This window comes from Meles meles, chromosome 11 (assembly GCF_922984935.1).
Source record: "Meles meles chromosome 11, mMelMel3.1 paternal haplotype, whole genome shotgun sequence".
Taxonomy (NCBI): Eukaryota; Metazoa; Chordata; class Mammalia; order Carnivora; family Mustelidae; genus Meles; species Meles meles.
In genome coordinates, this window is record NC_060076.1 from 49,712,367 (window position 1) to 49,740,285 (window position 27,919).

A 27,919-nucleotide genomic window follows, 5' to 3' on the forward strand; every position below is an offset into this window, starting at 1 on the left:
TGTCTGATATCCGTCTTTGTGGCCATTCGAGGTGAAAAGTCCCTGCTTTTTAAACAAAACATATCCAACTAGTGAGGTGAGTAGCCAGGATCTCTTGTACTGACTGAACAAATGTTAGAAGCAGTTGACACAGACACACACATTCAGACCCAGGGATGAAGTGTTTTGTTTTATCAGTGGTTTGCTTTGGCTGCCGATCGCAAGATGGCACACAAGCTATTAGGGACATTAGAGGACATTAGGGACAGAGGGATTGTCAGTGCAGCCTTCACAGTGACATAGAAAACTGTTCCCTGACTGGTGTTATAAAAGGGTGTTAGTGTGTTTGGAATACTGCTTTAAATTAATTCCACTTTTTCAGGGTTAATCAGTGTAGTAGAAAGAACTGGATGGGAAGTTAGAGAACTGGGTGCTGTCCACCTAAATATTACTTCCTGGCCTCTTAGTCTTACTGTGCTTTAGTTCCATCAGCAGTAAAATGGGGATTAAAAAATACGTCTTTTTGTCTTAGTAGGTGGCTTAAACCACAGGTATTTACTTCCTACCATTCTGGAGGCTGGGAGGGCCAAGTTCAAGGTGCTTTCTGACTTGATTCCCCTCTGAGTGTTCTTTTCTTGACTTGGATCTGGCTACCTTCTCACCCTATCTTCACATACTGGGCAGGAAGTGAGGTGGGGGGGGCAAGCTCTTTGGTGTCTCTTCTAAATTAGGGCACTAATCGCATCATGAAAGCCCCACCCTCATGACCACATCTAAACCTAATCACTTCCCAAAGGCCCCATCTCCAAATGCCATCACATGGGGGTTTAGGACTTTAACATAGGAATTTTGGGGGGACATACTCAGTCTGTAGCACTTGACTTTCTCATGAACGAGCGAATGAATAATATGGGAAGCCTACACGAAGATATATTAAGAGATTAAAGTTATTGACTGATGTTTGTTCCATCATATTTTCATATATATACCTTTCTATATCATAAAGTTTTGGTCTTGGGACACCCCGGTGGCTCCATTGGTTAAATGTCTGCCTTCCACTCAGGTCATGATCTCAGGATTCCTAGATGGAGCTGCCTGCCAGCTCCCTGCTTTGCAGGGAGTCTGCTTCTCCCTCTCCCCCTGGCTTATGTTCCCTCCCTCTTTCTCTCTGTCAAATAAATAAATAAAATCGATAAAGTTCTATTCTTTTAACATGTTTATTTTGAAGCAGGTATTAATATAAAACTAAATGAAAAAAGTTCTCATTTCTAGCTTTTTGACAAGTCACTCTTATGTCATTCTTGTTAGATTAACTTAATCTAAGTGTTATTTCACAACTTTTCAATACTTAGTTCTTTGCTTAACTATGAGCTTATCTTTTATTGAAACAGCTATCACAATATATTTGCTATTAATGGGAATTGGTAAGAGAATGCATTCATGTGATGAACCTTTTCCATACTTGTGTGAAATAGATGTCATTTTTCTTTAAAAATGTATTAAATGTATATTTGAAAGTTGAGTGGGATTATCTTCACTTTCTTATAGAAGAGGAACTAAGTAAGGTAGTTTTTTTTTTAAGATTTTTATTTATTTATTTGACAGAGATCACAAGTAGGCAGAGAGGCAGGCAGGATGGGGGGGAAGCGGGCTCCCTGCTGAGCAGAGAGCCCGATGTGGGGCTTGATCCCAGGACCCTGAGATCATGACCTGAGCCGAAGGCAGAGGCTTAACGCACTGAGCCACCCAGGCGCCCCCCCCTTTTTTTTTCAGTTTTATCAAGCTATAATTGATGTATCAAATCATGTTCTATACCTTAATTAATACAGTGTTATACCTGAGTATATTGTGAAGTGACTGCCACTGTAAGTTCAGTCCACATCCATTTTAAATGAGACAGTCTTTTAAGATATTATATGCTATGAAAAAAAAAGTGTCCGATGATTATTAATTTTTAGTGAAGGAAACACTAAACTGACAAGAACCTAGTGGTTCTGTCATGAAAATTGAATAGAGACAAAAATAAAAGTATATTTACCCTTATGTTTTCTTTGATTTAGTACTCACCCTTGACATAGTCTTTCTGGATATTTCTGCAAAAAAGAATTTTTATTACAGGCTTTGTGTTTTCTTTTAATAAACAAGGTATAAATTTTGTGAAAAACATAGCAATGTGTCTAAAATAATTTGTTTGACTCTTAGACTGTATTCTCTCCCTTTCCCCTGAAGGGGGGAAAAAAAGGAGTAGGTTATTCTTCCCCTTTTTCTTTATTTGATTATTTCAAAGATCAAGTTGAAGTTCTGTTCATAAATACATGTTGCCTGTGAGAAAAGATGGAACTTCTGTCTTCTGATTACCTAAGGAGGAAGCCTGCTCCCAGTGTTAAGAAACGATGCCAGATTGTAAAAGCCCTCTCGTGTGACCTGCCTTGACAGGTATTCTTTTTGGAAGCGCGTAACTTGTAGCCATTGTAAACATGTGGTTTTTCTTACTTGTCTTGGACAAAAATAATCTTCTGTAGAAAATCTGTTACAAAATTATTTTGCATAGCCATTTCATGTTAAAGATTCCATTGCAAACCTTGGTAGGCCATCATTTTGGTAGTAAAGATATATCTTCTTTGAGGCAAAAGAGGAATATGTGGTCTGTGGTAAAAAAAAATAGTAGCAACCAAATGCTGATTAGCCGCCACTGGAAGAGTCGTGGGCTGGGGTTTTTGCTTTACGTCCACAGGAGGCTTAGTGCCCTTACTCTGTGAGGACATTAAAGCCTAAGCAGTCTTCCCAAAAAACCTGCACACTAAGCTATAGAACTAAAGATTTTTTTTATCTGAATAAAGTCAGGTTTTTATTAGATACTATAAAAAGGCTTGAGCAGGCAAGGTGAGAAATTTCTAAATTTAACACTTAATGAATGTTTGATATGGTAATGATTGTCATGGAATTTGAATTTTTTAAAATTTAAATTCAATTAATTAACGTATAATGTATTATTAGTTTCAGACGTAGAGTTTAGTGATTCATCATTTGCATATAACACCCAGTGCTCATTACATCAAGTGCCCTCCTTAGTGCCCATCACCCATTTACCTCATCCCTCCACCTACCTCCTCTCCTATAACCCTGTTTCCTGTAGTTAAGAGTCTCTTATGGTTTGTGTCCTGAATTTGAGGTTCTTAAGACTAGACTTTTGTCACTGGGGAGCATGACATTTAAAGACACTTTATGTCTAGTGTTTGATTACTCAGAAGGTCAGCTATAAACTTGTGCATTGGGGCATCAACAGGAAAAAGCCAGAAATTTTTTTTTCGGGGGAAGAGTTTTGATATTTCAAAAACAAGTATCAAATTAGTAATGGGAGAAATCAGAACCTCATTAAAGTTCCCTATACATAGGTTTTGTCACATGCAGACATAAGGAGGGGAAAAGAGGATGCAATAGTCTCTTCAGTCCTTGGGTACCTTATTAATCTAGGGGCGCCTGAGTGGCCCAGTAGGTTAAGCCTCTGCCTTTGGCTCAGGTCACGATCTCAGGGTCCTGGGATTGAGCCCCACATTGGACTCTCTGCTCAGCGGGGAGCCTGCCCCCACCCCCCCCCCGCCTGCTTGTGATCTCTGTCAAATAAATAAATTGTAAAAATCTTTAAAAAAAAAAAAAAGACCTTAATATAGCCCTGTTTATGGTATATATATATATATATATATCACATACACCTTTCCTAGTTTATGAAATCATCCTGGATTTGCATTTTTGGAGAGTAGGTCTGTATTTTATTTTAAAATCATATTTAAAGTAAAGAACAACTCCGTTTGGCTGGATTTGATAAAATATAAGACCACATCGGCCTTATCTAGTAGCAGAATGGCTTTCAAACAGTTAACATGTAGTTGAGTTCAGTCCTGGTCTGGCTGGGTAAGTTTAAGGTCCATCCACTATGACATGATTTTGTACATGCTTCTTAGATGTTTTTATTGAGCAGTAACTACATTCTTTCCGGGTGTTTTCTTGCAAAACACTTTGATGAGTATACAGGGATGCTACTTAACATTAGTAAGTTTCTAATTTTTCTTGTGATGCTTTTTTTTTTTCCTCAGATGCTTTCTTAAATTTATGATTCTTTCCCAAACATGCTTCTGCATTTAGAGAAACAAAATGACTAACATAGTGTCAGTGGTGTTCTACTTGGAATTTTCATTAATACCATTTGTTTAAACTTTTATAATATAAATATGCCTGGACCCCCACACCAAACCCATGTAATCAGAATTTCCTTATGTATAGAATGAATCCCCCCAACTGATTCTGATCAGTATCCATGGCTGTAGCTCTCCAGAGCCTTGATCATTGGGTCTAAAAAGTCTGGTTGGTCCCCAGAATAGCAGCAGCAGCATCACTTGGAAAATCTTTATGGAATCCAGGTTCTCATCCCAATCCCAGAATTATTGATTCAGGAACTCTGGAGTGGGACCCAGCTGTGTCTTAACAAGTCCTCTAGGTAATTCTAATGCCCATGAAAATGCGAGACTTCTTGTCTCCCAAACCATAAATCCTTGTCCTGGTTACAAAAACCTTCCAGGACATAGGATTTGCTGCCCGTCATTCAACATTTTATCCTTCTCCATTCACCTCTGTTGCTTTAAAGTTTCTATTTTAATATTGTCAGTGAATTAATGTGTCTTCTATCATGAACCGCAAATGCTTTGTGGATCAGACATGGTGGTTATGATAAACATTGAGTGAAAGCCTTTGTCTCCTGTTGTATTATGTTCTTTACTCTTTGTCAGTTTTCTGATGGTTGTTAACTGGATTTATTAACCTTGTTTGTGGTTAAGAAGCTAAAAGAAGGCTGCCTGCAGGTTTGGTTCTGGCATTGGCATGATGCTTGAGACAGATGGATCAAGTTTAGCGTGGGGTGGTTGGGGAGATGGCCACCATCCCCTCTTGCTTTCCTAATTAATGTCACTCTCAGCAAATAGCTCTGGCAGAACGGCCCCTTTAAGTCCAGTGCAACATGACTGGTCCAGCAGGAGGGGGAATTAGAGCTCTCTCCACTCACTGTAAGGAAACCTCTTTTTTGGCTCCCAAATGGTTTCCAGAGCTATCAAAATAATACCGTTTGCAGACACTTTTCATGGCTGAAAAGAGCAACTTGGAGAGGAAAAGGAGTACTCCACGGCTGCAGGGAGAAATGTTTTGCAGCTGGGCATTGCACAGAACTGTTCACTGAGTGCCCTTGCACAGTGTAGCTCACCTTTGTGGTTCAACAGTGGAAGAACCACTCAACAGAAATGAAAGTACCCTCGCACGGGCGTTTGTGCTTGTACACTGGCTCTTCTTTGTGGGCCACGGACCGCATCGTGTCGGACATTGTACTGCAAATCTCAAGTAAATCTCTCAGTGGTAAAGGGCTGGTGGCCGCCTGCTGCTCATTAGAGATCCTGTCTGGCTCTTTTCCTGCGGAATGAGTGGTAGATTGCTGACACCTGTTTTCCCATCCAGCCTGAGGATGTGAAGTGTGCAGTAGGAATGCCTGAAAGTGCTTCCTTGTGTCCGAGTCTGGATCTTGGCGTTGCCTGCAGAGAAGGGGGTTGGGATTCAGTGCTGGGAACGGAGATGAAAAGAAATCTGTGGTGAGAAAACCTCATTATAAGCTGAACTGATACTCTCCTCCTCATTTAGTGGCCTCTGATGGTGCTCTTGGTGGTCTTAGTTTGTCTTCCACATGGCCCTGATAACTTGGTCCCCCCGAGAACCAAGTCAGAAGAAGAGAGATATATCTTGTGCATGAGAAGACCTCATCTATGTCTCAAATAACAAGTATATAGCTGAGACTGTGAGCACATTAGAAATTGGATAGAAACAGTCCTACATTAAGTTATTATTTTAAATTTGGCCTAAATACATAAAATTCAAGTGTGTTGATCGTATGATCAATTTCTTTGCACAGTTCTTTCCATGTATTTGTTCTTCCCACCTTTACCTACTGTGAAGCCTCATAAAAACTGACAGATGATAGAACAGAGGACCTAATGCTCTGCCTTCAGTCCCAGATACAGAGTGCCTGCTGTATGCATGCATTTGCTAAGTATGAGAAGATAATAAGCTCAGGAGAGACTCCAACACCCCTGCCTTTTCAAGTCCCTGCAGTCTACTGGAGAAGAAGGACAAACATCAGAGGCAGCATAACACCAAAGCATATCAGATAAACAAACCGATGAGATCCATATTTTCAGTGGGTTTGGAGAAGGAAGACAACTGTGAGCTGGGCAGGTCAGGGAGGATGTGGAACTTGTTCTGGATATGAGAGGATGAGGAGAATTCATGATGAGAGAGTGGGGCACGTGTATGATGTTCTTTCCCTGCGTCCGTAGGCTGTGGAATAGAGGGTGATATGTGTGTGTTTAAAGTAGTGGCAACATTTCCCACTGACTCATGTGTGGGACTTGGCCAGATCTCGTTGTGAACATTACCTCTATTTGTGAACTGTGGATGAATGGGGTTAGGGTTGGGTCATGGCCTTGGACCAGAGTGAAATTAACTGGCTCATAATGTGATTGAACTAATGACCTTGGCCTCATTACCACTATGTTTTAGCTGGTTGAGTCAATCAAACATTGCAGAAAGGGTAATCAAGGTAATCTTTTAAAAGAGATTTGGATAGCAGTAAACACAGGAGTGAAATCAAAGCCAGGTTCTTTTGTCCTGTAACACCCAGGTATTTGTCTCATCATCCTTGTTTCTGCATCTAGTAAAAACATGGTGGACAAAACAAAAAGGATACCACAGTCCTCCTGGGCTGCTGTTTTTGGCATAATGCAATGTGTGTTCATTTTTCTTGCACAGAGTGGGACTGTTTTTGCAGAGGAAACTGTTTTTGAGCAGTAATGTTTTTTTAATTTTAGATGTGTCGTGTCCCATAAATTTATTGATGATGGCTTTCTCTTCTTCTTTAAAGTCCGAACAGCCCAGCCCTGCCAGCTCCAGCTCCAGCTCCAGCTCCAGCTTCACGCCGTCCCAGACCAGGCAACAAGGTATCCGTATCTCCCAGGCAAACGATGAGACCTTTTTCTCGTAAAACATCTTAATGAGTTGATTTATGGTCTATTTTCTACTGTTTTATTATTTGAATGATAACTTGGCTTTTATGCAGTTGTATTTCCCGTAGGAATGCACTTGAGTATTGTTCTGATGTATGAGGCCAACCTCTAGAAATTCCCTTTTGCCAGTCCCTGACATCAGAGTCCCATTTTACAAAAGGATTATAGACACAGCCCATTCCAGGGAGCTCCCAAAGGAAATACAATAGCAAAAGCTGGAGTTGAGAGGCTCTGACATAGAGAAATAGGTTTTTACTCTCCCTTCTGGATGTCTTTCATTTTATTTATTTATTTATTCTACAGATTAATAGACCTGTTTTCTTTGGCAAATGTTAGTTTGCTGTCTTTAAAATTTATTTTCCCTCTACTTGAACTTAAATTTAAATGTAAAGAAATCTAACAAAGAAATTTAAGCCAGAATGTTAAATATATATTTTATATTTTTTTGGTGTGTGGAAATCTTCAAATAAGGGCTCCTTTTTTTTTTTCCCCAACATGAAAAGTGAGATCATATGAAGGAGTAATTTGGTTTTGAGCATCGTGTTACACATTAGCTCTTTCATTGGCTGTACTCAGTTCCCGATGGCCTCGTGTAAGTTTTGACAAGGATTAAATTGTTGTGTGTATTTGAGCTACAGCTAAGCTTCCAGGAAAAAATAAAAGACACTGATCATTTGGGCTACTCAGATTTCTTGTTACATTCACTTCCGAAGATACAAGCCCACTACAAGAGCAGAGAAATTTGGGTTTTGCAGAGTGGGAGACTGCAGAGAATCAATACTTATTTTTAGAGCTGACTGATAACTCAGATATTCATGTCCTAGATTAGCCTTTAGGAATTGCCTAATCCAGAATAAAAGTGCCTCTCTCACTTTCTTGATTGCCTCCACAATCTCTTCTTTAACATAAAAGAGTGATCTTGTTTTCATCACATTTAGAGCAGTCAAGTGAAAATAAGCCACACTGAATTTTGTTTTTTGTTTTTATTTTTTTCCCCCAGTTATGTCCTATTCTAGAATAAAAACTAGTTATGACTTAGTTTTTTTTTTTTTCTCTCGCATCTAATACTGGATACTCTCTTGAACTTTCTGGGCACCTGACTTATTGCATGGTTTTATTTATGTAAATATATGCTGGTATTTTGCCAGGAATTTCTTAAAAGGTAAAATAAAAATTGGCTGCATAAAATTGTTGCTTGAACAAGACCTTGTGTCCAAGATCAATATGAAGATCAGAGATAGGACATTACACCATGGAATTGAAATACTTTATAATCTGAACTTGACTGAAATGCTTGCTTGACCTGAAATTGACCTTGAAATAAAAGGAACAGCTAAACCTTAATAGATCAAAAACTACCACACAAAGGCTGCATTGCCAAGAACAAGTTACAACCACGGTGATTTATTAGCTTCAACTTTTCAATACATGGATTAACCTAACAAAACATTCAATTTACTAATAGATCTTTCTGTTCCTCTTTAGGTGTAATTTTTCTTAGGGAAGAAAAAATACATAGAAAAACATTCCTAGGAAATAGAGCTTTTCCAGTGAACATCCTGGGGCACCTGTTGTGGAAACAGTAGTGTTTTGGTTATGTGTTACATTCCAGAAACTACCAAATTTGTTTTGTCAATTGTATAAATATATATAGTCATGGTTTTTTGGGGTTTGGGGTTTTTTTGGTGGGGGAAGGGGGGCCAACGTTCAGTGCTGGCGAGCAGTCCCCTGTGTCCAGTATGACTAAGTGTGTATGAAGTAGTGTGTTTAATTGTGGCATGCTGTCATTCCTCAGGTCCTTTAAGGTCTATAATGAAAGATCTGCATTCCGACGACAATGAGGAGGAATCAGATGAGGCAGAGGATAATGACAATGACTCCGAAATGGAGAGACCTGTAAATAGAGGAGGCAGCCGAAGCCGCAGGTGAGTGTCTTGGCAGGAACGCGGCTCCCTGCAGTGCAATCATGCCTTTTCCCCAGACTTAACCAGCATAACCATGGTGAAGGTGTGCAACACCCAAAACAGTGGCAGAAAATGGTCACATTCATTTAAGTTGGGTCGCCTAGGCATGCTTATCATCATCCTTTCTGCAGGGAACTGTGTATCCCTTTTCTCAGAAAGCAGAGGCTTTTTCCTCTACAAATTCTGTAGGGAAAACATCCTATCAGGAGTCCTTGTTCTTTAAAGTCTGTTCCAAGGTGGCAGGACTGACTGTTGAAATCAACTCCGTTTTCATTTGAAGAGTTTCTGGAGAGCCACCAGTATAGCCTCAGAGTTTGAGGCAACGTGCTTGCTGTTTGTAGTTAGAAAGACATAATTGGCGTCAGTGAATTATGTGTGTGACCTAATTAAAACTAGGATCACCTGTGTGTGTTTTCCAGCAAATAAATTCCTTTTAAGTGTGCTGACAATTAGGTTCCTTAAGTAGCTTTAATGCTGTGAGGCATAATTCCACATTATAAGATGGTAATTCATGTCACTTATAATTAATAGTCAACTTGAAATTGCCTTGAGGGTTTTATTTCTTTATCATGAGGAAAACAAATAGGCATGCTTACTTGAATGTGTTTGAGTAGAAAAAATATGAATCTACTTGAACTTAAAATCCAATTACATTTGTAATACATCGCATTAAATCTTTTCCCATTATCCGTTACTGTGTAGAAGGCCCTAGAATTCCTCAAAAGAATACCTTCTTAATCCCAGCTGGACAGATCATGTGTTTCCTAATCGGTAGTTCCTTAGGATCCTGGGAGAAGGGCTCCCCGGAGTGAGTATATGCGCCCTATCAGATCTTTTGGCAAAGCTTCCCTGCGGCCATAAACAGTGTTTAACACCCACCTTGTCTTTCTCCACCTTGTCTCCCAAACTTACCCAGCTATCTATCTATCTACATATATATGTGTGTGTTTTTTGTTTTTGTTTTTTGAACAGGAGAAAACAAGGAGCCTTAGAGCCTTGGTGTTACAACATTTCCCTTTAGAACTCTTTTATCTGACAAGACAGAAACTAACTCGTAGGACAGGAAGATCTAAAAATGGACTGGAACATGGCAGTGAGCATATTGATACCCACCTGACTGCTGGCAGCTCTGAGATTTACCTGATGAGAAATGCACGACCTATTTAGGCAATTTCCAGTTACTCTTATTTAGAAAATCTAGATATGCCGTGATGGGCTATGGCCCACCCACTCGCTGCCCTGTGCCCTGAGTCGGGGTGGGTCAAATCACACGGGCTTGTGAGCTGTCTGATGGGATCTTCGTTGTTGCAGATTGCCTGCTTCTCCCCCCGCCCGACGTGGGCTGTTAGCACAGCAGCGCCAGTGTAACATTTGGTCTTCCTTGCACTTGCGAAGTCTCAACTGTTTAATCAGTTTAAATACTCAGCCTTCCACTTCAGTCAAGAAGCATTTTAAAGCGGCGCTTCAGCGGAACACTTCATTAATGTAATTTAGTTAAGAAAATCAAGTTCCATCCGTTTTTGCTAAAAGGATGTCCCAGCGTATCCTTTTCATTTCCTATCTTGTATCTTGTCTATCTGAATATGTTATAGAGCTGGAATGTGATTGCCTATTCAGAGTGAAAGAAAAACTCTCCTGATTTCTAAAGCATTTTCTGTTTCTGAAAAGAATATCATATTAGGTGTCTGTATAGCCAAAGAGAGAGCAAACACTGAAGGACGTTTCAGAAGGAGGGTATACATTCAGTAGAGTAGAATAAAAAAATATCTCCTACCCTGGGTAAAAAGAAAATTCTATTTTGTTCTGAAAAGAAAAAAATAGGGGAGGGGTGATGTTTTTGTATTGTCTTTGGTTGTTGAAAGATACTCTCTTTCTCGAAAGCGGTTACCCCAAACACTGTCTCTTCATGTTGCTGCAGTATATTTCTGGTGAATTGTTGTAGCCGTGGTCAAAACTAGGGACAGCCTTGCATCATTACGGGGTAAAAATAATTGGTGGGGTTCACACAGCCTGTCCTCGATGTCACCCCGAGCTCTCAGTCATACAGGCCTGTTGCCCCTATTCTCAGCAGTTCCTTCCACTCCTACAGCCTGGGTTCACCTGTAGCAAAGAAGCAGAGGGGAAAGGAAACTAAAAGGCAGTAACCTACAAATCATCTAATTTTGCTGACCTGCCAGCTTGGGTAGCACGCTTGGTGATAGTAGTGGGGTGGAGTTCGAGCAGGGAGATAACGAGAATAAATAGGGCCAGTACAATATAGGAGCTGAGCACCAACCTTGGGTTCTATTGCCTGGGTTTGAATCCCAGAACCACCCCTTTTGCCTCTTGACCGGAGGTGAGTGACCTAGTCTAAGTCTCTTTGCTCATCTGTTGAAATAAGGGTCATTCAGTGAGAAACAGCCGCTAAAACACTTAATTAGCACTGTTCCATACAAAGTCAGTGCCAGTGTGGGTTAGTGGCTGTGGGAGTCGAAGCAAGTTTCTGGTGCTTAGTGTTTGGATTCCTTGCTCTCTGTGCCTACGTCTGTAGATGTTTCAAGAACTGTCTAAACTGATGCGTGTGACTTCTGTGTCTTTTCAGAGTTAGCTTAAGTGACGGCAGCGACAGTGAAAGCAGCTCAGCTTCTTCGCCCCTCCATCACGAACCCCCACCACCTTTATTAAAAACCAACAACAACCAGGTAAATTGCTGGGTTTGCACTCTTCAGGACTCTGCCCAACTAGGTGTGATCATTTTTACAAAGCACACGAAACTTTTTATCCCTTAATTTTAAACAATGTTTCTCTCACTAGAAAATCAATGGGAGTCTACAACCTTTGGAAAAGCACATAGTTGGGGTGAAAGAATTTCTGTTGTCATGAGAGGTATATCCCATCAAATGGGTTAATTACATCGGTGCGGGAAGGGATGGTGACAGAAAGTGCTGCTCATTTGCTCCAGATTGCTTTGTGTTTTTTTTTTTTTTGTTTTGGTTTGATTTTGGTTTTTTCCTCAGCAGTTAAGTGGACTTATTTAATGAATTAGAAAGAATATAATCTTTGGAGCTAGGATAAAGCCAGTTCTGTTTTACTAATTGACAGTAGTGTATTGGTGCGAAATTAACTCTGAACTTTTGATTCTCAGTTTCCTCATCCATAAATGGGGATATTAATACTTGTCAACTCTTGGGACGATGATGGATACTGTATTTGTAAAGAGCATGGGGCCATGCTCAGGCCTACTTGGCACTCAGCTGATGGGAGAGATGTTTGTTATTGTAGGTGCGTTGCCTCTGTGCGCTCATCCAGGAAAAGAGGGTCATCATTTGGACTTGTAAGGAACGGTTAATAAAATGCAGAATAAATAATGGTCATTATCATTGTTATAAAGCAAGCAAAGAGGAGGCCTTACTAATTTAATAGTCAATTCAGAATATAGTTATTTGGATAAGGTCTAGGCAGAACTTCGAAAGCGATGATGAAGAGCTTTTGTTAAACAAATGATTAAGAATGGGATATTTTAAATACTAAAATAAACTAATTTCAAGTATCATGAATATTGTAAAAGCCTCATAGCGCCTTGAGTTGATACACTCATTTACGTAAGCTATTCTTATCTCTTTGTTTAGGCAGATTCCCTGTGACCTCTAAAATAATTGCTTAATCCAAGTTACCCTATGAATATTATGAACTCGGGAATGAAAGAACTGTGCTTTTCTGAAATTATTCTCTTTCACAGATGTCCTACAATTTTAAACAGCTTTGTCCTTGAATTTGTGATCTTTGCTTTACTGAGAAATGGGATTTTTATAGCTGAAGATTTTCTCTTTTTAAATTTTGCATAAAGCATAAGATCTCCTAAAATTTAAAGTACCTCATTTATGAAGTTTATCCACAATTTAAAGCCTTCATTATGCATAGGAATAATATCATGTCCTCCACTGCACCGTGTTCATTCAACTAGTGTCTTTGTGGCCTGCATGTGAGTGCAAGGCCAGGCTCATCGTCTGTTACGGACGAGGAGTTAGTGCGTTCTTACTCCCTACCCTACCTACCTGTGTCCCGGTGTTCCCCAGCTTCTGTGCCAGCCATGCCCTTGGCCCGGCCAGCCACACATCAAGCACTTCCGGGGCAGGTGAAGACTAAGATGATGGTTACTACAGAATAACCATCCTCTCTGGTCCGTCGGAAAGAGCCCTGGGCTGGCTAACTAGATAACTTGAGTTTCTTTTATAAATCCCTGCTTCAGTATAAGCTGGCAAAGGGATAGAATCTGGACTTTGAATATATTCGCATATTTAATTTAAGCCCGTGGCACCCTGATTTCCGCTTCCGGTGGAGGGCGGGGCAATGTTAGAACCAGGGTCCCTCATGGGCGGCAGCAGTGCAGTGTCAGGAGTTAACGGCGTTAGGTAAGCCCTTCCTTAAGCCCCTTCAGCTTCATTCCCCGTCAAGACTGTGCTTGATAAATAAATGCAGCTCTACGAAGCCCCCATCTTCCCTTTCAAACCACCCTCGCCACTTCCTGGATGGGCAGCCTTCAGCAGACTTGGCTCAAGTCTTGGTTTCAGGGAGAGGTTTGGGTTCTTTGTCAGATTTTTTTTTTTTTTTTTTTTTTTGAAACCTGTCTAGCAAAACGAGACTAAAAAATGAATGGTATCATCTATCTGGTGAGGGTAAAAATTACTTTCTCCAATTAGATAGCATACCACTGGTTCCTTGGCATATGTTTATTCGACAAATGTAGCTTCACACATGTGAATCATCAATCTGTCAGGAATACTCAGTTATATGTCACTTCCTTCATGCACCTATAAGCATAATAAGAAAGTCCATATGCTTTCACTTTTAGCTACTCTAGGCTAGGAAATACGTGTAGTACCGCAAGAGCACTTACTTTCTTGGAGCTGTCTTGGAACAGGGAGCAGAAGGGTTTTAAAACTTTGTTGAGTATTGATTTCTTAACCCCTCCAGTCACCTGCTTTGGGTCAGGTGTGTTGCTGTCCCTTCACGTCCATGTTCTAGGACTTCTTAAAAATTAGCTAGTCTTACTTATTAGTTCTCCATGCCGGTGAAGTGGAAGAGTAAGAATTAATTAAAAATAGAAAAGTCCTCGAATTTCACCCTAGCATGTGTTTTCCATCTTTATTTGAATGTATGTGTGATAATTTGAAACTTCACATCAAATAAAATAGATGAAAACAGACTTCATGTTTCACAGTTAGGCTTCTAAGAGTATGAGTTTCCTTGGTTGCTCTCTGTCTGCAAGTTGATAATGATCTCTCAAATTTCTGTAAATTACGAGACAAAGCCGAGTTTCCCTTACTGGTTCTCAAATCTTCCAGGGACTAGGGAAGAGAGAAAGTGCTAATTGAGTCAAACATTTTCTAACTATTGAAAAAAAGTGAACAGACAGAGAGCCACATGTCAACAAAGCAAGTAATTAACCTGAGTATTGTTAGGAGCTACTCACGATCATTAACATGAAAGACCTATCAGTAGAGAATCCATCTGCTGAATAATTGAGTTGTCAGTCCTCACAAAGGGATACAGAAAAAATAATAATCTTGGAAGTTTGATTCTCAAGCTATATCCTCAGATTAAGGATTGAAGTGCAGCTAATCTTAGTTCTGTTTTAGGGGACTGTCGTGTGTGTAAATGGTGCATCTTGGCAGGCTGGGTGGCTGTCTCCTTCAGTAAAGCTTAAGGGAATATTAGTGAGTACAGTGCCATTTTAATCAAAGGGGGTGTGTGTGTGTACGTGTGTGTGTATTATTAGACTCCAAACCTCCCTTACATGAGTTTCAAACAAAATCAAAATTCCAGATCCTTTGTGGCTGAAAGTATAGAGAAGGGGGTGGGGAGGAAGCGGCCCTTGAGGGAAGGAAGTGATCCACTGGACCCAAGTTAATATTCAGAATATCATAAATTACCTCTCAGCCTGCAAGGCATGTTGGATGAAATTAAAGAGTCTATCCAGTTAAACTGGTTTGAAATCAGCCCAGGGAAGACAAGGTGCTGTACTTTTGTATTCATTCTGGAGTCGTTTCCTTAAAGATAAGAAATGATCATAAATAAAACAATTGTCTTCAGCATGGCTCAGCTCTCTCAGAATGAGGTTTTGACAAAGCTGTTTATTTTGGAGCAGGGAGAGATCAAAGAAGGAAGATTAACTGAGCCCTCTCTGGGCAGCCACTCAGTAACTTGAGGCGGATCACTGACACCCGGAGCTTTTGTTCCTGCCACTGCAGCTTCAGAAGAAAGAAACGAGGATTTCAATGTAGTTTGGCCTTCTGTGCTATAGCACTTACGGAATGTGTAGGGTGGGACTTAAGTGCCCCGAATGTTCTATTTTCTGCTCTGGAGAGAAGGTGGTAGAACTCTCTAAACCTAGTTAGCAGAGTTGCCTTACAAATATAGAGTCCTTAGTGACTTTGACCCCCAGAGTCCAGTGAAGGGAGGGCAGGCAGAGTGGGATATGATGGCAACACAATTCAGTTTTCTGCTGCACAAGGCAAGCACGCAGGCGCTGTTTTTCTCTCTGGCCTGGAATCTTGGCCGACTCTGTGTTGCCCAGCCGTGTGTCTGAGTTGGCGAGGAGTGCCATCTACTGACCTACTTACTCCTAGGTCTCCGAGCTCAGAGGTTCCCCTTGAGGTCTCATTTCCAACAACAATAGAAAAGGAAATTCTGAATGTAGTGGAGTGTTGGGTTTCCTTACAGTGCAGCACGTTAAAAAAGATTACCTTGCCCCAGCGATTAAGTAGTTTCCTCGTGTTGCCCAAAGCATTGTATTTTAAGTGACTGAGCCTGGTCAGGTTGGTCATCTGGTTATCTTTATGTTAAAAATGAAAAAATAGGGGACGCCTGAGTGGCTCAGTTGGTTAAGCGGCTGCCTTCGGCTCAGGTCATGATCCCAGCGTCCTGGGATCAAGTCCCATATCGGGCTCCTTGCTCGGCAGGGAGCCTGCTTCTCCCTCTGCCTCTGCCTACCTCTTTGCCTACTTGTGATCCTTCTCTCTCTGTCTCTCTCTCTCTCTGACAAATAAATAAATAAAATCTTTAAAAAAAAATGAAAAAATAGTGGCAGTTCTCAGGAAAGACTCTGCTGAAGCTCACTTCTTACCCATGTATTATTCTAAATTCAAAGGAAAATATACCCTTTTAGAAGTATTTGGCCTTTTCCAGAATGTCATGATCCTATATCCCCAACAGGTAAACTGTTTGTTGGTAGTATAACATTTTACAGCCAAATCTCGTTCATTGTGTTTATCTTATTTATTTCATCTCATCTTTTTTGAGGTCCAAAAATGTTGAAATGTTAAGTAATAGGACCAGGACCTGAACTTAGGTTTCTGAGCCTAATCAGGGCTCTTTCCACTACATACTAAAAGTGGGCTCATTTGAAAGTCCATTTTGTGTTATGAAATATGGTAGACTTTGGAACAGAACTCTGTGTGTGTGTGTGTGTGTGTCAAAGCAGAGAATGGAAAAAGAAGAGCAGTAGGAATATGAGACTTCTTAAATACATCCTTTATTTGGTATTTTCCTCCTTAATATTAGCTTCCGATTATAACTCACTTGCTAATGAGGTTATCATGAAAAAGACAAAGTACTTTGCTTTTTATGTTTATATACATTTGTAAACACTCATCAATAAATTCAGTGGATCTCAGCGGTTTTAAACAAAGCCTGTTTAAAAATAGTTCCCTTATAATCCTCAATGTTGAGGACTCTAATAAACCAACTGTATTTATTAAATAATAATTTGTTTCTCCTTCTAATTCATTAAAACCCTAGCTCCCCATGGAAGCTTCTAAACAGCACGCAGGACTTCCGTTCATACCCTAAACTGTAATTGGGTCAGATGGAAGGGCAGACACTTGGTATTTTATCATGAGTAAACACATCGTTTCTTGAAACGCAGAAGATAGTTCTGCCCCCTCTAGTTCTTGTGTGGGAGGATCCCACGTTGGGAGCAACCCATGTAACTGATGGCCATCTTCATTTCCAAAGCTGCATCCATTTAGTGGATTTGAGTAATTTTAAGAATCTGAAAGTCAGGTACTAAAAAGGGCATTTGAGTGTTTGTTTTATCATCCCCAGCATGCTGAGCACCGGTAGTCATGCTGAAACAGCAGAATGAGTACGAAAAAATTCTTGCCAGAGGGGACTATAATCCAGTATAACTCAGCTGCTGTGCATATGTGTGAGAGTGTTGTCACAAAAAAACAGCCTTGGAAGCTTAGATCGATTTCCTTATCGTCAACTTTTTCTCTTTTTTTAAAGTCTGTTGCCCTGACTCAGCATTTCAGATAGAAGTCCTTTATTTTCTAAGAAAGAGTGAGATTAATAGAGAAGAAAGAAAATGTAGAGAGGAGAAGGGCTCTTTGGAAAGTGATATTACTGTATGACATTTCATGCCTCTGTGCCTTTGTTGGGGGAGGGGGTGCTACGAAGTGCCTGAATCAAATTTACCTGTGTTCTCTTCGATCCCTAGATTCTTGAAGTGAAAAGTCCAATAAAGCAAAGCAAATCAGATAAGCAAATAAAGAATGGTGAATGTGACAAGGTAGGTTTCCAGGGCGTTCCTGGGTGTGCTGTAGCACTGACCAGCTTCCCTTGGTGTTTCCCTTGACTAGTCCTTGCCGGCTCCCCTTCCATGTCTTCATTGGAAGTGTCCCACAGCCCCAAATTATGAGCACTTCTTCTTGGTGCTTTGTCGTTTTCCACATCTCGCTTATATCTTCAGTGTGATACTGGGCCCTCATGCTACTGTTTTCCATGATGCCCTGCATTGCCAAGGGGTTTTGGGCACATTGAACTGGGAGGTAAGAACACCACGGTAGAGGATTGAGGAATTGCAGCCATAAGTGAACGGGACACCTGATCCTCGTTTAGTGTGCATTCAAGATATGACTTGAAGACCTGTCGGGGTTGGTCTCCTGTTGTGGGCAGGGTCATAACATGCTTTGCAGGATCAAGGCAGGCCTGACTAAAACTTCACAAACCTTTCCTTTGCCTTCATGGCCAACAGCGCGAGGAAAACCCATGCAGTTACACTAAAAGATTCCGGAATCTGAGCATATGGAAAGAGAGGTGTGCTTCTGCCCCTTCAGGGGAGCTTTTGACAAACCAGATGCTAATTTGGATAATCATCTCTGTTTTTCATAAGACATTCTCTTCTGTCACTTGGTGTTTACTGGCGATGTTGTTAGGTATGACTGGGAAACCCTTTTTTTTTTTTTTTTTTAAAGAATTTGTCCTGACAGGGGCACCTGGGTGGCTCAGTGGTTAAAGCCTCTGCCTTAGGCTCGGGTCATGATCCCAGGGTCCTGGAATCGAGCCCCACATTGGGCTCTCTGCTCAGCAGGGAGCCTGCTTCCCGCTCTTTCTCTGTCTATGTGTGATCTTTGTCTGTCAAATAAAAAAAAAAAGAATTTGTCCTGACATATTGGTTATGTGCATTTATACTTCCATGTTCAAATTTAGACTTTTATTCTCTTAGTTTAAAATCTTCTGAGATGGAAGAATTTTTTAAAAAGGCCCGTGTTAATATGTTTAAGCTCAGAATTTACCATTGAGTACCCTCTCTCCCTGGTGTTACTGGGAAAGGGTGGGTCTGCTCCCTTGAATCTTGTTGAGAGTAAATTAAGTGCAAGAATTTGCCCTTCATAAAACTAGCTTTGAGGGATAACAGTTGGTCCAGAGAGACTCAGTCTGCGGGAGCTTTGGGTACCGACTCCACACAGCGTAGGCAAGGGAGGTAGAATGGGGAACCTCCAGCAGCTGCTTGTCTGTTCCTCTCTCTTTGTTGTGTTATTTTTGGATTGCTTCCTAAAGTGCTTGTTCTTTTGGTGACTACCCTTTCAGGCCTACCTAGACGAACTGGTGGAACTTCACAGAAGGTTAATGACGCTGAGGGAGAGACACATTCTGCAGCAGGTGAGAAATGCTTTTTAGCACAGGCCTTTCCAGATGCTGCGACACCTGCTGCATCCTGGGGTGACATCCTAGCCCCTGGAGGTCACACCAGTCCTGGGCTGGTGCCACCTGCAGAAGTATTTCAGGGAGCAGGGAGTGCTCCTTGCTGAGGCTACCCCGAAGTCAGCTCTGGAGCTTGGCATGGAGGATCTCCCTGCCCTGCTGTTGCAGGTAGGAGGAAACCGGGCACTTGTGGAGGTGATGGGGCCAGAATGCATGGGTTTCTCCACTGGCCCACCCTGGCCTGTGGGCTGAGTGAGGGGCAGAATGGGAAGGCAAAAGCCTCAGGGGCCAGGCTTCTAGTTTCATGAGAAAACAATGATAAGAATTTCAGTCAAGTGTTGTAAACATTCGTGATTCAATGGAGTAACCTTTTGCCAGTGCTCTTTTAAGGGAAAGAAATATTTTCCTCATTTCTCTTATCTTGTACAACATACATCTATTATTATGAACTCAACTGTGAAATGCTTGTGGAGTGGGGAAACTTCTATTAGTACAGTTCGATGTTTTGAGAAGATAAGGGTGCTTTTTAATTTTGCTATACTTATAGTACATGTGTCTGCTGCATTAACAGTGGCTGCTGATAAATACCTTTTCTTTAACACCCAAAGAGGAGGTTGCATTCTAAATTCCAGGGTGGGTTTGTAGATTAGTTCACTGTTGGAATTTAGTTTTATTACTACTTTCAAATGACTTGAAGTAGTACTTAATCTACCCCAGCTGTGTGTGGGTTTTTTTTTTTTTAATGTTTAATGGCTGATGGTCACATTTATATTCTGTGTACATTTTTTGCTGAAATCTATAAATATGCACTCTCAAACCTGCCAAGTTCTCTGATTTGTCTGATAAGTTTGGTTTTTGTGTTTTTGTTTTTTTTTTTTAACCCTTCTAGAGTTTCAGATTTGAACAAAACTGTTACAGACCTATGATTCTTAAGTGGGAGGAGTTGCATTTCTTGCATTTCCGTTTATAAGGGAGTATGGGTAGGGAGCAGGATTGGAGTGGTTTACCTCAGCATTATTCTAGCCCTCTGCTAGTATCTTTCCTCAATGTTCTTTTGTAAAACTGAAAATTGTTCAGGCTACCATTTACCAATTACGTGGGGTTAATTGACTGAACGGTGATGGTAAATCTATTAGCTGATATTCCCATCCCTTTCTATCCCTTTTTAAGCACCAGCTCTGAACCACTATGGAGTAATTGTCCAATAAAGCTATTAATGCACAAGCCGGGCCCAAACAGTGAGTCTCGCAGGAGAGTGAGACAGATGTCTGGGCAGGGCTGGGACACCTTCACAAAGCAAGCCCAGCGCATGCGTGGAGGAAGCAGGCCTTCGTGGGGCCTTGCCTTGGGGTGCCATTGGCATTCCTGATTTCCCATTGTCCTTTAATTTGACCTTTGAAAGAATCATGAGGGAAGGTGGCTTACTCAAGAATGCTAGCCAAGTGGATTACTTTAGTGTCCTAGAGGGAGAGAGTGATGGCTCTGAATTTTTAGCCTGGCATCAAGGCGCTCCAGGACACACAGCGTTTCGGCCTAATTGCATTCCCAGGCCGGTTGAAAGCTCTCAGTCTTTGGCCTTTTGCCTTGTAATGCAGCTGAGGCTTGTGATTATGATACCATGATGCATGCCCTGTCACGGTTTACTGCTTAATTAATTCCTATTGTAAAACATGGCACTGTTGAGGACTAATGTTATTCTCCACCTCGAGACTGCCCATCTCGTGGAATGTGTTCCGCAAAGTCCATGTATTCTCTACCACGTGGACCTGAGCACCTGTGACGAGGTTTCTGGGGAGGCCAGGATCACCTCTCCGAGGTCTTGTAGTATTGAACACATCCCATCAAAAACTCGGGTCTGACAGTTTTATTTGGCTCACAAAAAGTGCTTAATGCCTTTGTTTTACTCTGGGGACTAGCGGTGTTGGCACCCAGCATCTCGCTTAATGAGCAGAAAGCCCTGGATCAGGAGAGCCTGTGTTCTTAAGCCACCTTCCCTTAAGGTAAAAATAGAGTATAGGAGATACAGTCAAACCCTGAGATTGGAGTCCCTAGGATGACTAATAATTTGATTTTTCGTCAAACCATGCATTCCACATTTATTTGGAAAGGAAGATGGTGCCCTTCTAACCTCTCCCAGCGATTGAGCTCTGAGTCTGAGTTTGGCCTCTTAGGGTGCAGCAAAAACTCTGAGGAGAACCAGGGCTTCTTTAGAAGACACGCTAACAGCTTCAATAACAGCTTTTCTACCTTTATTTATTTATTTACTTTAATTAACATATACTGTATTATTAGCCCCAGGGGTACAGGTCTGTGAATCACCAGGTTTACACACTTCACAACACTCACCATATCCCAATGTCCATAACCCCACCACCCTCTCCCTACCACCCCCCCGCTGGCAACCCTCAGTTTGTTTCGTGAGATTAAGAGTCTCTTACGGTTTGTCTCCCTCCCGATCCTATCTTGTTTCATTTATTCTTTTCCTGCTCCCCAACCCCCCTCTTGTTGCATCTCCACTTCCTCATATCAGGGAGATCATATGATAACTGTCTTTCTCTGATTGACTTATTTCGCTAAGCATAATACCCTCTAGTTCATCCACGTCATTGCAAATGGCAAGATTTCATTTCTTTTGATGGCTGCATAGTATTCCATTGTATATATATACAACCCCATGTAATAGAACAGGAGTTGTCCCCATTTAGTAGGTCAAGAAGAAATGGCTCAGGTTATCGTGTTCCGAGCGGTGCCCTTCAGATAGTGAGCCGAGTCAGAACTGATGCACGAAATTCGGGACTCGGTTCTGGACACCTGGGCACTTCCCTCCTGGCCAGCTCACTGGGAAGAGAGGTCACACTCTGGGATCATTGTTATTTCCCTTCACTGGGTACACTGAAAGCCTAGCTCTTTTTGTCCTGAAGATGACACATTTTCACTCACCGTATAGTATTTCTTTACGGTATCCCAGAAAAACATAATTTACTCTCGAAACTGCTGTTAGTATGTCTTTAGCATCAGTTGAATTATTTGATCGCCTTGGGAAAAGTTTGCGTATGGGGGTTACTTATCCAGAGCTCGGTAACTGGTAACTAATAAAACAAACGAGTGTCCATTTTAGATCTCTTAGTGTTAATGAGCTGTTGCTTGATAAGTTCTTATGTGAATGTACTACTTTAACCATAATGCAGCACACCCTTTCCGGTCATCTCTTGACTCATGAGCTAGAGTTAGAAGCCTGGGTGCAGTGGTTTAAAGAGGTCACGAGGATGTAGGCTCCTGATCTGCCATCTCTCCCATCTTGCATTCATCCTCTTGAGGGGGACGATAGGCTTCCATCTTTATTACAGACAGGAAGGGGGGACAGAGGCCAGAAGACACATACTCAGGGTTTATAACCTTTTCAAAAAAGTCCTGAAATCCCATTGACTTCTGACAAATTTGTAAGTAGCAGTATCTGCCAAATGCTGCAAGCAGGTCTGGGAGGCAGGCGTTTTACTTGGGCTTATGGCTACTTCCAGGAAAAAAAATCTATTAGTAAAAAGAAAACAAACAAACAAACAAAAGGTGAGGGAGGAAGGATAAAAGGATAGTAGGTAGACAGTTTGCTGTATCGGTCAGAATTTCACAGTGAGAGTAACTTGTTTTATTATGAACCCATAGTTACATCTGTAAAAAAAAGAGTTCCAGACATTGAATAAGGTAATTATAGCTCAGTCTGGAGCTGGACGATTACTTGGGTTGGGGTTCAGTATGTCTTTTAGGCTTCTGGGGAAGTCAGGTATGTCAGGAATGGGGAGCACAGTTGCTGTCGAGAGCCATTGACCCATGGGGAATAGTTCACAAATCTACCATTTTTTAAAGAAAACTAATAGAGGTTCAAAGGTTTCCTTTCTTCTGTTTTCCACCTGAAATTGGGTAATCTGAAACTCCATTGAATAAATAATAGGCTAAATAATTAAAATTGTTCTTTTTTTAAGGTGAACTAAAGAGAATGAGAAGTGATAAGAGGGGCATAACAGACAACTAAAAAATGAATGGAGTTTGCCCATTTTCTCTCTGCAAATTTTTTTCTTTCATCCTGATGCTTTTTTTTTTTCCCTCTCCCCACAAAGCTTGGTAAAATTACCCTCCTCCATCCCAGTTTACCCACAACATACGTACCTCGAGTCCATGCTACCTCAGCATAGCATCCATTTCTGATAAAATTATGAGTAAAATTAGAATAGAACAAACACATGGCATGATGAAGGATTCAGACCAGTGACCAACATCATTCTTAATATTGGGACCGTAAGAAATACCCTCTCAAAAGGCAAGACCATCGCGGTACCTCTGCTATCACTTTTATGTCTGAAAGCTGGAGCCCGCACAGGAAGAGGCCGGACTATTCCACACGAGGAGAGAAAGCTTTTTTCTTTTTATAGATAATACTTATTACCCCCCAAATACCCAAGGGAATAAATGGAACATGACTGTAAGTAATAAATAGAGGTTTTTATTCATTTTTTTGAGGTAAAATAAAGGTATGGCAAGCTGAATTTTAACAAAGTGAACACATCTTCTGTAACCAGCACCCAAATCAAGCAATGAAACGGTTCTGGCCCCCTTCCAGTTACTACCCATGGTCTTCAGGGGGTGGGATTATAGATGGTTTCTCTTTGCCCTTTGTGGGTTTTATGCTTTCTGAGTTTTCAGTAACGTAATCAGAAAGAAAAAGGATCATTATTACGTGTGTGTGTGTGTGTGTGTGTGTGTGTGTGTGTGTACTTCATTTTATAAGGAATTTTGCTATCTCTAGGATGGAATTTCCTTATGTTTAATAAGAAAAGTCGCTACCCATTGAGTAAGTATTTTTTAAAAGGGTTTTGAAATTGTATTTCCCCATAACCACCCCGACAGTAAAATAGCCTATTGATGACTTGAAAGGAGGAATCATTTTAAAGGCTATGAATGAGGAGAACAGGAAATCTGCTCTGATTAAGAATTTCAAAGGGTTAATAGTCCTTTGGCTTACCAAATTGGCTAAGGGATGGTTCCATGCCATCCATAGCATAGCATCCTCTTACTAGAAAGGAGAATATTAGTCTCTTGGTTCCATGTCTGATCCCATCCACCTCTCTCTCTTTGCCTTGTGATGTCCGTTGCTCATTGCCCTATCTTTCTCTTCTCTACTCCCTTAGATTGTGAACCTTATAGAAGAAACTGGACACTTTCATATCACAAACACGACATTTGATTTTGACCTTTGCTCGTTGGACAAAACCACAGTCCGTAAACTACAGAGTTACCTGGAAACATCTGGAACTTCCTGAGGATACAACAACTGGATGCATCAAAAACTATTGTTGGTTTTTTTTTTTTTTTTTGGTTGTGATTTTTTTTTTTGTTTGTTTATATGAAAACACTCAGAATGATGCAACCAAAAGGGAAAAAAATAAAAATCAAACAACCTTCAGCTTTATTTTTCTTTAAAGCCAGTCATCATCTCTTGATAAAGGAGAGGTTAAGCAAACCAGCCTCAGCGGACCACTCTTCTCTCCAAGGAAATCCCCGGGAAGAGTTAGCCTGGATAGCCTTGAAAACAAACAAATCAAACACAACACAAGAAAACTTTCAAGAATGTGTATGGTATCCTTGTCTCTCTCTCTGTGGTGGTTCATTCCACAGGACGAATGCATATTCAACACACTGCCTTATTACATAACTGATCTATTTATTATCGCATACAGATATTCTAAAGTCGTTGAGGGAATGACACCACAAGACATTATAAGTACTTGGTCCCACGGATGCTCTTTCAGTGCAGCGCCCTTGCCATCCCAAGCCCAGTGACCTTACTCGTATACCGTGCCACTCTCCGCCAACTTTTCCAAGTCCTTTTACTTGTTGCAGTCTGTATTTGCCACCTTTTGTTTTTCCAGTTCCAGGACACAAATAATCAACTGGGGGGACCAAATTGCCACTCTGATTTTCTTCTTTGTGGTCTTTCTCCTGAAAGTTGGGGCCCAGCCCTTGGCTGTATCCATATAATGATCTTGGACCATGGTAGGAAATGCACCAAATAGGATCATATGAATTGTTGTCTAGCCTTAGTCAATAAACCTGTAGGACTTTTAAACAAGTGTACCTGTAAACGTCCTGCATCCAGCATTGTTGAGCTGTCAATCAACATCCTTGTGTCTGTTTTACTGTTTCTAATACTAGAGAAAGACAGAAGTAAAGGCATTCCACAGGATCATCGTTTAAAAAAAAAAGAATTCTGGTTCTGTTTTCTAAAGAAATGTTGTAGAAATTCTTAATTTGGATCTATTTATTAGTAAGAGTTTCAGCTTTCTTCAGCTGCCAGTGTGTTATCCATCTTTACCATAAAACCTGGAATAAGAGATTTTTGTTCACGTATGATCCTCGTAGACTCTTTTATATTTGGAAAATTAAAATCTTTCTTTGGGGAAAATCCTTGGTTATTCTGCCATAACAGATCATGTATTAACTTGTAGATTCAGTGGTTCGAGCCTGTTTAGTCACTTGCTTATGTTTCCAGAAGGATTTCTTATATTGGTGAAAATAAAGATGGTTGGGGGGGGTTATTTTTGTTCTTGATGTACCCTGTTTTAAAACTAGAAATCTGTCCTGTGGCATGCAAAAGAAAGCGAATTATTTTTAAAAGAAAAAAACAAACAAACCCAAAGTCCTTTTGGTGTCTTTATTCCATCCTCTCCGTAAATGGAGATATGCCAAGTGAGAACAGCTCATCTTCCAAGTTTTTGCTAGGAACTCAACCGAAAAGAAGGAAAATGAAGAAATACTTCTGGATCCAAAGGTTCATTCACTGGATCAGCCTTAAGAAAGCCTCTATGTGTGCGAATAGACCAGTCTCTAGGCTCTCCCTTGTTTATTCCCGTGCCAGATGCTGTCTTTTCATACAGAGATTAACTAGTGTCTGTACAGAAAATGGTCTTTCCAGACCCATTCTTTTGGGCAGTAATGTAAATGCAGATTGATAATGAAGTTATTTTCTGCATTTTAAAAAGGGGATTTTTTTTTTTTACATTGTTTCTTTCTATCCAAAGACACTATTTTTTTCCTTTAAAAAAATTATAATACAGCCATGCTCCTTGTAATTACTTGTGAAGCGTCCTCCCCAAGGACAAGTGTACTTTTTCGGTAATGTTACGATTCTTGATGGCTGGCATGAACAGTCCTTGAAGCATTTGTTGTGTGTCCCCTGCTCAATGTTTAACTCCAGAGAAACTTTTGGAGTCATTTTGGACATTAGGTGACTGATGTGTGTGGTTTTAGGCGTGGTTTTAGTTGTGTTTGGTTTCGTTTTTAACCTGCGGATGAACAGGGAGGGCGATGCTTACACGAATTGTTTGCAAAATTTAATAATCTTTAAACATTTCTAACTGCTAATCCACATATGCTCATTAAGCCAGAAATGGATGTGGTTTAACTAAAATATCTGTGTAGTGTATCTAGAAATGTATATATGTAGTTTGGGCCATTTTTATTTTTGTAACTAAGTTGTGTGGTAAAATGATCTGACAGTGTGAAGATTTTTCTCCTTCCTCTGACCGCCACTTACCAGGCAACTAGGTAACATAAGCAACCAAACAAAAATGGACAACAAGAAGGGAAGCAATTGCAGTGGTAAACTCTAGACCTAAAATTTAGGCAATAAAGCGGATGTCTTCAGAATATGGTCAGAATGGAAGTTTGTAAATCAGTAACAAAATTCAAGAAAACCTCCCCATCCTCTAATTCTCATGGAGACAGCAGAATGAGTTTTCCACAAAATTTCAATACAGTGAGGGTCACATTGTTGATATTTTGCAAGTTGTATTCTTACTCTTATCGAATCTTTAAATGTGGAAATAATAAATCCCCTTTCAATTGATTTCAAATAGTTAGACTTCTCTTCCAGTAACCCTCTCAGTTCTGCCACGTTTATAAACACCATTGAAATCTGTTAAAAATTACATTTGGCACATGTGTGTCCTGATGGTGGCTTTGGCTTTTTAAGCACAAAGGGAGAGTGGCAGGGTTTAATTTCTTAGATAGGTTTCAAGTAAAATCGATTGGGTGAGTGTGAATATGGTTTGAGCCAGCCGAATATGAGAAATTTTCTTTGCATTTTCCTCCTGTACTTTGAGGGGGTAAAGACCTATGTACAGAGCATTTTCCCCCCTTATAAATTGGCCGGCTTCTGGTTTAGGGGCAGGGTTCTGTATGAGGGGATGCTTCTGTGTTAGTTAACATAGAGCAATTATGTCAGCAACAAAAATCCGCCTCTCCCTCTCCCTTTATGCAGACAAAGGGGTGTGTCTGTATGTGCTTGCATATTATGTCAAAAAGTAGGGAGAAGTGTTGAAGTCGGGAGAAGTGTAAAAACTACAGATCAGGCGACCAAAACTCTAAAAGAAATAAGTTCTAAGAGAGTGTTCTAAACATTTTACAATTGATAAGCCGGTCTCTCTGATCTGAATAATTACTCACCTTGTTGTGGAAAGAGCCAAAGAAGTTGGTTTTCTTCCACTAAAATGTTTCTTCCACCAAAAAACGTTTATGCCGATAACCTTTTACAAACCCAGTCCACCTTTTAGACCACTCACAGTTCGGGCCTGCATGACGTCACATACTATGCGTTTCAAATCCCACTCGTTAACGTTAGTTACCATTGATTTTATGAGAGACCTTGCTCTTAAATGTTTTGACTCTGCCTAGGTAACAATTGGATGGCCAATGTTTGGGAAATGGTCAGCATTTGCGTTTGGTGGCTTGTGTTCATTTGTTGCACTTTGAAAGTGATCAGCTCTGGAATAGTTTGCTGTTATGTGCATGGTGTCCCGCCTTTCGCGTTTTGCGTTCTCACAGTGTGTACAGCACACACACGCCCATGCTCCTGTTCTAAGG

The 27,919-nt window shown here is 40.7% G+C and overlaps 1 protein-coding gene across 2 annotated transcripts in view; it reads left to right on the plus strand.

The window, feature by feature from the left end:
• MLLT3 (MLLT3 super elongation complex subunit) overlaps nucleotides 1-26,457 on the plus strand; it is a 281,692-nt gene extending 255,235 nt beyond the window's left edge. For both annotated transcript variants that reach the window (XM_046023443.1, XM_046023444.1), the window contains exons 6-11: nucleotides 6,935-7,010; nucleotides 8,872-9,001; nucleotides 11,622-11,721; nucleotides 17,520-17,591; nucleotides 18,893-18,964; nucleotides 24,187-26,457. In XM_046023443.1, the coding sequence (XP_045879399.1) occupies nucleotides 6,935-7,010; nucleotides 8,872-9,001; nucleotides 11,622-11,721; nucleotides 17,520-17,591; nucleotides 18,893-18,964; nucleotides 24,187-24,318 (582 nt within the window). In that variant the 3' untranslated portion in view covers nucleotides 24,319-26,457. The remainder of the gene's footprint in view (nucleotides 1-6,934; nucleotides 7,011-8,871; nucleotides 9,002-11,621; nucleotides 11,722-17,519; nucleotides 17,592-18,892; nucleotides 18,965-24,186) is intronic.
• The last annotated feature ends 1,462 nt before the right edge of the window (nucleotides 26,458-27,919 follow it).